Source organism: Nothoprocta perdicaria, unplaced genomic scaffold (assembly GCF_003342845.1).
Source record: "Nothoprocta perdicaria isolate Ctin4 unplaced genomic scaffold, notPer1 scaffold_26, whole genome shotgun sequence".
Classification (NCBI taxonomy): Eukaryota; Metazoa; Chordata; class Aves; order Tinamiformes; family Tinamidae; genus Nothoprocta; species Nothoprocta perdicaria.
Window position 1 is genome coordinate 5,081,488 of NW_020455488.1, and position 10,366 is coordinate 5,091,853.

Genomic DNA, 10,366 nt, shown 5'->3' on the forward strand with positions numbered 1-10,366 from the left:
GACTGGCAGTGGGATGCAGGACTGGCAGTGGGATGCAGCACCTGGTGCCGTGCAGCAGCGGGGAGCCCATTTGCTTCCCCAGGCAGCGCGGGGCACGAGCCCAGTGGCATCAAAGCACCCGGAGCCACGCGAGAGGCTCCGCTTCCCAGCGTGGTCCCGTTCTAGGGGCCAAACAGCCCTCGGCCGGGGTGGCACGTGCACCGTGCAGGGGCATGGAGCACAGGGCCAAGATAATGGCTGTGCAGTGGGGACGCGACAGTGACACGAGCCCCGTCACAGCTGGAGGTGTCACAGCTCTGGCCTAGGGAGCAGCAAGACGAGCTCCGGGGCTGGAGCCGCTGGTGACGGCGGTGCTGGGGACGAGGCGCTTCCCCCAGCTCCGTCCTCAGCAAGCTGCTCGTGCAGCCCCTGTCCAGATCTTTCTGCTGAGCAGCTCTTGCACTTGTTATTTATTTCTGATGCATCTTGTACCGCGCTGTTGCTACAGAAGCATCTGTATTTGTGCAATCAAAAGGAAAGAGAGAAATAAGTGCTTCCAGCTCTTCCAGGGACTGCAAGAGGGAACGAAGCACTGCCCAGAGGATGCTTAGGTCAGAAACCTGCAAACCCATCAGCATTAAAGCATCACGTGTAACCCAGGATGTGTAGCTTGTAGCTAACAGCTTCTGGGTGCCGATTTATTCAGCGCTAAATTGAGAAAAGGCCCCGAGGTTGCAAGGAAACAGCCTTTGTAGTAAGGTGGGGGACTCCTCCGTTTATCGCCCAGATACAGATAACGCATGAACTAAAGGTATGGGCACAGATTGCACGCTCACTAAAGCAGCCAAGAGCTCCAGCCTCCCCTGCTCAATGCTGTTCCCTGCAGCATCCACCACCCTGAAGGCAGCCCCGGAGCGCGGCCCGGACCAGCCACGTCCTCGGTGCCCGATCTGGGGCCACGAGGAGGTTTCTGTCCCTCTCTGCACCGCACGGGACGAGCCCTGCAGGACCAGGGCATCCTTTGCAGCACGGAGCGAGCGTGGGGTGCTCAGATGGCAGCGCTAGGTTTGCCAGCGAGGGAAAGGGCTTGCAAACCTTGCAACCCTCCACGAGCAACCTTCATCTTCAGATAAGAACAGCAGGGATCAGGCCCACTTGCCCAATAGAGTTATTTTAGTGCAAGGTCCGTGCATGGAGAGGTTGGAGCGGCAGGAAAAGCTCCCGCACGGGGGCAGGGACGTCACCAGTGCCACGGGYGGGTGGCATCGCCCCCAAGCATCCACACAGGAGAGAAATGCATCCCACGCCAGCGGGGACTTGAGTGGGGTTATAAATAGGATGGAGAGGAACTGATGGAGATGCGGGATGAGCCCACGGCTGGCGCGTGGGAGCCGCGCCRGTGCTGGAAAGCTACCCTGGAGCATCTCCTTCCCGCGCGACCCTCCGCAGCCGCCCATCCCGGAGCGCGCTAGGGTGTTTGCCTTGCAGAAACTGTTGGAAATGGATCTTTTTTCCCTCTGGGGGCTGCAGGAAGCCTCGCAGCGCTGCAATGAGGCTGCTGCTAGACGGGATGTGCTGGGCTCTGCCCGGCGCTCGCTCTGGTTCTTATCAGCGAGCAGGAAGCCGGGGCTGCTGCTCGGCAGATGATGCGGGGCCTGAGGAGCGAGGGGCCGGGCGGGGGCGCGGATGTGACTCACCCGGGGATAAAACGGGATGAAACGGGCCCGCGGGAAGCGGCTCCGCGGGGAGCTTCCCATCGCCGGGCGCCCGTGCGGGATTGCGCGCCGGGACTGGGGGCACCGGGTGCCGCGCGCGAGGTGAGCGTGGGGGTCAAAGAAAAGCTAGCGACGTTTTGGGGAGGAAAAGTGGGAATTTCGGCCTCTCASGGAGGGTCTGATCTCCTTCCCTGCGTGCTGAGGCTGCAGTCGTTTGAAGCGCTTCATCYGGGGGTGGATGGCTCAGGCAAGGGGAGCTTAAAAATGTGATGGACCATGGGAAGAGCTTCCTGAGAGCATCTTGGTTTGTGGGAAACGGGGTTAAAATGCCTGGAGTTTTCCCTGGAAGATGCGGTTGAAAGAGGCTGTGCCGTAGGGGGGCCCTGCGGCCGGCTTTGGCTCAGCTGTCTCCTCTGCCTCATTTTATTGATTAATTGGCATTAGCGATGGGGTTACGCCGGCTGCATCGCGGCTCATCCTCTTAGGGCGGCGACGTGATGCAGCCAAAGCAAAAATCCCAGGGAGGAAATTGCATCGGTGCTTGGGGCCGATAAATAAATGGTGCAATTTAATGTGCGCGGGGAGCGAGCGCTGCAGAAGCGCCCGGCGGGGGGACACGGTCCCTGCATGGACAGCGGGATGACACCTTCCCCGTGAGCTGCCGTGTCCTTCACGGCAAGGGCAGGTTTAAAGTGTGCGGAGGAAACGCTGACCCCGTGGAAAAGCTGCTTTTGGGTCCCTCAATACCAGGCTGGGAGGCCGCGGTGTCCTGCAAAGCAGCCGCGCAGAAAAGGGGCTTTGGGCAGCACGTTGGCTCCGCTCCTGGAGAACRGGCTGCCCTGGGGGAAGTTTTCCCTATGCGTTTCCCTAAAAATGGCTTTGGCGGGACGCTGTGCATGCTCYGACGTTTGCAAGCCGGCCTTGGATGTTCCTAGAGCCCCGGAGCCCCCGGGAYGGGCGGTTTTGGAGCCGCATCCAGYGGGGCCGCAGCAGCTGGGCGCGGGATCGGCACCGCCTTGGCACCGGCTGTGCCTGGGGGGAACAAGGCTGCCCATAGAGAACGCCAGCAACGCGCAGAACAAGCTCCTTTCTCAGGCAGCGCCGGCCCCGGCTCCCCCTCGTCCCATCGGGATTGCCGGGATGGGAGCGAGCCCGGCGGGCAGCTCTGATCCCAGCAACGGCAGCTCCTCTTTCCCAGCAGCCGCCTCGTCCGAGGCAGCTCATGGGCCGGTGGCTCGGAAAAAGGGTGTTAATTCTGAGGAGTGCAGCATTAATCTGTTGCTCCGATATGGTGTGTTTGCCGCCAGCGGGCTGTAATCCATCCTGGGCAAAACGCAGCGCCGGGGCGCTCTCTTTCCTCCCCCCCTTCCTTCTTTTCATGGAAATTTTATCAAATGATGAATTGTTCAATTCATTACTCGCTCGCAGCGAGCTCGCCGCCGCCGCCGAATCCTGGATTCCTATCTCCCGAGTCAGGGGGTAATTACCGAAATCTGGCAGCCGGCAAAATGGACGTGACGGAGGCAGCTGCTGCGGAGGGGAGCCGGAGTGCTCCGGGCTGGAAGGGACCCGGCGGAGCTCCCCAGATCCCTCGCGCCTTTGTTCCGTGCTGGGATCTGAGCGGAGCTGCCTCCGGAGCGGCGCTGCCGGGGGGACCGGGCAGTTGGGAATTGGTGTCCTTGGAAAATGCCGCCTCGGGAGCGGGTGTCCTTGGGAAATGCTGCGTTGGGAGCAAGTGGACTGGGGAATCGGGGCCACGGGAGCAGGCGAGCTGGGGAATCGGGCCCTTGGGAATTGGTGTCCTTGGAAAATGCCACCTCGGGAGCGGGAGTGCTGAGGAAAGGGGGCCTTGGGAGTGGGTGCCTTGGGAAAAGGCGTCCTTGGAGAAGGTGTCTTGGGAAAGCTCTAAGGGGTGGTCGGGATGTGGGGTGTGCCAGGCCCTCACGGCTGGCAGATTTCATGGAAAACTGGAGCAAACCCTTGGGATCCGAGCCCAGCTGGTGGCAGGGATGCAAGGGATGGGATGCACTGGAAAATGCCAGGTGGGGAGACCTGCTTKAGGTAAAGCCTGGCTGGAGCCCTGGGAAACGCCACCGCGTTTGCCATCGGGAAGCCCCCAAGGAGCAGGATCCCGGTGCGGGAGCGATGCGCGGACGGGGCCGCATCCCGCCGCTCCCGGCGCGGCAGAGCGGCTCCGCGCTCCCTGGGGAATAATAGCGGATCTGTGCGCGGGGCCGTGCCAGGCACCGCGGCGGCACCGGGGCGGCCTCGCCGGCGCCGCGCTCAATGCGGGCTTGTTCGGGCCGACCTGCACCCACCGGGGCCCGCTTTCTGCCTTTAAACACCCCGAGACTCCTACCCAGCCTCACAGGGACTCCCAAACCCCCAGAGAAATGGGAATTCTTGGTTTTAACACGATTTTCAGGACRAGCTGCAGCAGGGGCGCTGGCATCGATGCCCAGCAGTTGCACCCGAAACGGGCACCTGCATGGAGCACCATTTGGGATCCTCGTTGCACGGGGTCGGGAGCACGGCGCCGAGGGCAGATCTTTGCCCGGGCTTTTGCACCCTCCTTCGCTTGCAGCTGCTGCAACGCCCTGCAAACGGTTCTCACCGGAGCACGTTGCTCCGGGCCCCGCGGCTCCACGGCGGCGTCCGCAGAGGCCAATCCGTGTGAAGGTGCCATTCCCGATGCAAAGCCCGGGCAAAGGGAAGCGCCGGGGCTGCCCTCGCCGGCAGGAGCTGAATGGAGCATTTAGAAGAAAGCCCTGGTTTTGCTTCCTGGCTTTTTTTTTTTTTTTTTTTTTTTCTCTTCCTTTTTCTTCTCTTTTGGAAAGAAAAAGTTTTGCTCCCAGCTGGGAGAAACTTGGAAATAATAAATCGGAAGCTTGGAAATAAGCGCTGTGCAGTGCTCTCCTGGGCAGCAGTTTTGCCCCAAAGGAAGCATTATTGCAAGAAGATGCAAAGAGGGTGAAACCCCATGGGCAAGGCCGGGCAGAARCTACGGAAAAGTGAAACGTGGGAGAAATCCCAGGCACTTCCTTCCAGACGGGAAGGGCTCCGGCTGCCCGATATCTCCTTGGAAAGATCCATGCTTGTGCTGGCAGCACCGTCGGCTCCACAGTGGTGAGAAGGCCATGCCGATGGCTTGTCCTGCTGTGTTTTCCTGCTTGGGAGCTGCAGCTTCTCCCATATCCTGCAATATTCTCTTTAATCCCTGAGTAGCATCATTCCCTGTACGGCTCAGGGATCTTTTGCTGGGATTCTGGTCATTCCCCTGCTCACAAACCATGCACGGGGCTTGCAAACCGTGCACGCTGCTTGCAAACTGTTTGCACCGTGCAAACTGTTCACCCTGCTTGCAAACTGTTTGCACCGTGCAAACTGTTCACCCTGCTTGCAAATTGTGCACGCTGCGTGCAATCTGTGCACACTGTGTGCAACCTGTGCACGCTGCGTGCAGTCTGTGCACACTGTGTGCAGGCCACGTTGCTCCCCAGGCCCTTCTGCATGGCCAGGCAGCTGCAGGTTGCGCTTGAGCCTCTGCTTTTAAGGCCACTAATGTGGAAATTATAGCTGCAAATGCAACCAGGGGCCTTGGCTGTGTCGGGAATTAGGGGGCGAAGGGGATGGCCCCAACTTGCCGCAGAGTAACAGGGACCAAGAGCCTGTTCCCATCCCAAACGCGTTGGGCTGCTTGGGAGAAGGAAGCGCAGGATGTGCCCAAACGTTAGATCTCGCTGAAGGCTCGTTAGCGCCAAAGCCATTAATGTGAACAAAAGCCGTTTTCAAGGTTGGATTGAGAAGCAGCCGAGCATTAGCCGCGCTGAGGAGATTAAAATCAGCATTTGCTCCGGCTCTAATCTCGCGTGCACCCAACAATAAGCATCGCATGGCTAATTTGGGCCGCCCTGGGGACCTTAGCAAAATATAGCTGTTTAATTTGGGGCCGATTGGGGCTGGGCTCTGTCCGCACGATGCTCTGCAGCTCCAGTGCAGGCAGAGGATGCTTTGCAAGCGTCCGAGTGCTTCCCGCTCCCGGGAATGCCTTTTCCAAGCCCAGCAACATCCCCCTTCGGCTGCACAGGCCCGTGGATGCTGCACCGGAGCGCAGGGATCACGGAGCAGCCGGGCGGGAGCTGCTTCCCTGCAAGCTCCGGTGGCCGGGCAGGTTGCAAGGCGCTATTTATAGGAYGTATGGATTATGGAGGGATTGCAGCCCGCGCTGCCGCCCGGCTGCYGCTTCCTCCCCTCCGCCCGCGGCCGTTGCCAAGGCTCCCGGCGCTTGAAAAGATGCATTTAAAAATAAACACATGGAGCCGAGCGCTGCGCCCGGCTGCTGCCGGCGGCATCGGGAAAGGCTCCAGGCCGGGGGCTGGGAGACGCTCGCTGTCCGTCTGGCCGCCCCTCCATCCCGCTGCAAGGCACCGGGGTCCCCAAGCCGGGACACGGCTCCCTTGGGCGTCACCGCCTTAATCCCGCSCTGGAAAGGCGCCCGCCGCCTCCCTGCATCCCGCCGTTTGCCCGTCCTTTGCTCTCCTTTTTGGCCAAAGAAAGCCCATCTTTTGCGTTTTCTTTGCCGGGCTTTGGAGCAACGGCACGAGCGCAACGCGAGGGCAAAGGCGGCCGTGGCGCTTGGCCCCTAAAACACTGCAACCATCCCCAAAATGCTGGGGCAGAGCCCGGGATGTCTCGGCAGCCACGTGCTTTGCAAGGTTTAATATTGATGCTGAACGTCAATTGGGGAGGAAGTTTATTTTATTACTTTACTTGCAAGGGTTTTATAGCATTCCCAGTTTTTGTTTGAGGCCYGCTCGCTCRAGCAAAGGCGGAGGAGGAGTTCTGTAATGAAAGGGAAAACTGGAGTCCAAGAATAATGCAGCAAGAGAATGAACCTTGGAAACGGTGGCACGTGAGTCTGTTTCTCAGAGATGGAGGGAAATGACTCCAATAAATCAATCCTATTTGCTTAAAATCTCTGAGCCATTGAGAGCAAGGTGATGGAAAAATGAAATGCCCATTACTGTCAGCAAAATGTGGAGATTTGCTCAAAGCGCAAGTTTCCGGAGAACTGTGCATTGCAGGTCTGCAAACGTGCTGGAAAATAACTTGCAGCCTTGCAAGGTGCTGCAAACCGCACGGGTGCGGTGGCTTTAGCAAGGGGCTTCATTGCACGTTTTGCTTTTTTTYCCCCTTTTTGTTAGGAGAAGTTGTGTTTGTAGCGGATTTATCATCTGTGGTGAAAATCAAAGGCTTCAAAGGAAAACAGACCTTTGGGAAAATTGGCACCAGAAGCCAGCAAATAATTTGTAAAGGAAAGGGAGAGAGGGAAAAGTGCAAAAAGGCCGGACTGTCCTTGTCYCTGATGCTGGTTGCATCGCTTTGGCGATGCCGATGGCTTCGCTCCGGCGCTGCTCCCTGCTTGCTGCTGGAACGGGCATTGAGCAGAGGGTTTCAGTCAGAGTGGCGAGAGCCGGTGCAGCCTTCCTCCTCTTTCAAATGCAAAGTGTGTGCGGGGAAAATGCCCGAATTGCATCCGTCTTTGTGCACGTGGAGCCCTCCCTGCAGCCCGTGCATTTGCAACCCCCCGTCCCAGCGGCTGTGCCGGCCGCGCCAGGAAACAGGATGTTTGTGCGGGGGCAAAACCCCGTTGGGGATGAACAAAATATGTGAATATATGTGTGGGAATAAGTGCATAAATAGCAGCGGGGCTCGTGTGGAGCCGCTGATCCCGGCGCGTCTCCGTYGGGATCGCGCGGGCTCGGCCGCCTGCTCCGGAGCCCCGCGGAGCTCTGCATCCACGGGCCCTTTCCTGCCCGCCCCGATCCCACGCACCTGGTTTCAATGGCAGGACGCGGAGCTGTTCCTGCCTTGGGAATGAAGCCGGGCGACTCCGTTCCCGGATACCCCCGGGGGCTTCCTGGCCGTGCCGCGGCCCCTGGAAATGCGTCGCTTGCAGGAAATGCAGGGGTGAAGAGGCAAGACTGGGGGCTGAGCAGGAGCAAATGCGCTGCGATGTGGGAATGCATCCCTCCCCAGAGAGGCAAACGTCAGGTCCATAAAATTACTGAAAGAAACAGCTTATTTACTCAAAAATATATATATTTTTATGCATTCTGTCTTGCTCACAGTCTTTGCATATGTTTTGTGAAGAGTCACAATGTTTTGTTGGATCTGAGCAGTCCAGCAAGATGTGAGAGCGGGAGGCCTTGCATTTGCAATTGCAGCTTTTCCATGCAGCTTTTCCATTGCAATTGCAGCTTGTCCCCTGCCRCCACCTCACCGAGGCAGGAATATCCCATGCAATGGATGTACTGGGTGCATGGTGGAGCGTGCCTGGACGCAGCTTTTGTCGTAGTTCAGGTTACTCGGATTAACCCATTTCCGAGTCATTGCATTAAAAGCCGTAATTCGGGTGTCACGTGAACATACATCAGCGGTGCGGCCCGTTCTGGACAAGCAGCTCCTTTGGAAAGGGGGATCGGGCTGGATGTGGCAGCTGCGCGGGGGCTTTTTGTGCCCCCTGTGCCTTGCACCAGGGAGGACCCCCCCTTTTCCACAGGATTGCTTTATACTGCTCCTATACTGCTCCTATACTGCTCCTATACTGCTCCTATACTGCTCTGCTTGGATGCAGGCTGGAGCAGGGCTTGACCTGGCCGAGAGCAAAGGCAGCTCTGCTAAAACCAGCAGAAACCCGGAGGCAGAAACACTGCAAATAGCCTGTAGCGGTGGAAATTATTTGCATAGCCTATGGTCTGCAAATTAATAAGAKGTGACGGCCTTGGAAATTATTTGGAAATATCTAATAGCATTGGAAATTAGTCRGAAAGGAGCGCATGGTACTGGAAATTCTTTGCAAATAGCCCATGGCCTTGCAAACTATTGGGAAGCAGCCTATGGCACTGGAAATAATTTGGGAATAGCATTGGGAATTATTGGCAAATAGCCAGTGGCACTGGAAATCATTTGCAGCAAGCTGGTGGCATTGGGAATCATTTGCAATCAGCCCGTGGCATTGGAAATGATTTGCAGATAGCCTATGGAATTGGAAATGATTTGGAAATAGCCTCTGGGATTGGAGCTCGTTTGCAAATAGCAAACATGACCGTGGGAAGGTTCCCGTGGCCCTGGGAAGGTTCCCGTGGCCCTGGGAAGGTTCCCGTGGCCCTGGGAAGCCGCTGGCGGCGTTGGGAATGTCGGGAATGACGCTCTGTGCTCCCGCAGATGTCATGGCGCCCGCAGTACCGCAGCTCCAAGTTCCGCAACGTCTACGGCAAGGTGGCCAACCGGGAGCACTGCTTCGACGGCATCCCCATCACCAAGAACGTGCACGACAACCACTTCTGCGCCGTCAACGCGCGCTTCCTCGCCATCGTCACCGAGAGCGCCGGCGGCGGCTCCTTCCTCGTCATCCCGCTGGAGCAGGTGCGGACGCGGCTCCCGCCGGGAAGGGGCGTCCGCRGCCACCGCGGGGAACGGGGTTAGGAGGAAGACGAGCCGAGCTCCGGGTTTCTGTTAATCAGTGGTTTAATTGCGACGCACAGCTTGACTCCTATTAATATTCCAAAAAGCAGCGGTTTTGTCTCAGCGCTCGGAGTGCTCCRCTCTGCCTCTTTTTCCCGGATTTCCCGGAGCCTGTGCTTGCCAGTGCTCCCAACCCCGGAGCTTTGCCTGGCATTGCCCCTGGATTCCCTTTTTCCTGGCAAACACAGCACAATCCCAGGGAACAGGATCCCCTCCAGGATCCRAGGGTACCCAGAGCTGCTCCGACGGGATCTTCTGCACAGAAATCCCATTGGATTGAGTACAGAGACCTTGCTGCCCAATATATCCCACTCGGAGCAGACCTTGGCAGCCYGGGTCAAGTGGCTACGCGCTCCCTCGTACAATTTAATAATTTTTCCTTTTTTTTTTTTTAAAGTAGGAACTGATTAGCTCATTAAGAGTAAACTAATTTCTCTGGAAATCAGCAGCCATCTAATTAATTGGCATCCATATTTAGCAGAGCATAATTAAGGTAACCTAGATACTGCAGATCTGCGCGGGATTTCATTTGCTGCCGTTTTCCTCTAYGTTTTTTAGCTCCCTGCCCCTGTTCCCATCAGGAACCTGCCCCAAACCCGCTCTGCTCTGCGTGCTGCCACCCGACCAGCCGGGCAAGTGGCCCCTGCCCTTCTGCCCCAAAATGTGTGCTTTTTTGCCCGGGCTCGCAGGGTGCTTTTGGGCTTGATCCACCYGTGTGCCCTCCACGGAGTTTTGCAAATTCCCGCGGGAAGCCRGAACGTGTCTGCCCCGGGTGCAGAGAACAGGCGAGCTCATTGCACAGTTTGCAGCATTTTGCATCCYGCCGGCGGCTGCATCCTCGTGGGCAGACATGGGATTTGGGAGCGGTGGCGGGATGTGGGGGGATCCGGGAGCACTGGCGGGATGCGGGAGGATCTGGGAGCAGGGACGGGATGCAGAGGGCAGCATCGGAGCGAGCGCTGTCCTGTCCTGCCCCCTCTGCCGGCAGCGCCGGGGACGGAGCGTGCGGAGGGCGAAGCGCCCTTGCCCGTGGATGTGGAGGGCTTTTAATGTGTGCAGTGCAATTCATCAGCAGCGCTGCTAGCAGGAGCTCGCAGACCTTGCTTGGTGCAATGCAATGCTTGCAGGATGCTTGCAGGCCTTGC

At 58.1% G+C, this 10,366-nt stretch overlaps 1 protein-coding gene across 1 annotated transcript in view; it reads left to right on the plus strand.

The window, feature by feature from the left end:
• CORO2B (coronin 2B) overlaps positions 1 to 10,366 on the plus strand; it is an 18,489-nt gene that overhangs the window by 1,409 nt on the left and 6,714 nt on the right. Inside the window, exon 2 of the mRNA XM_026040592.1 lies at positions 8,922 to 9,122. Coding sequence (XP_025896377.1) covers positions 8,922 to 9,122 — 201 coding nt within the window. The remainder of the gene's footprint in view (positions 1 to 8,921; positions 9,123 to 10,366) is intronic.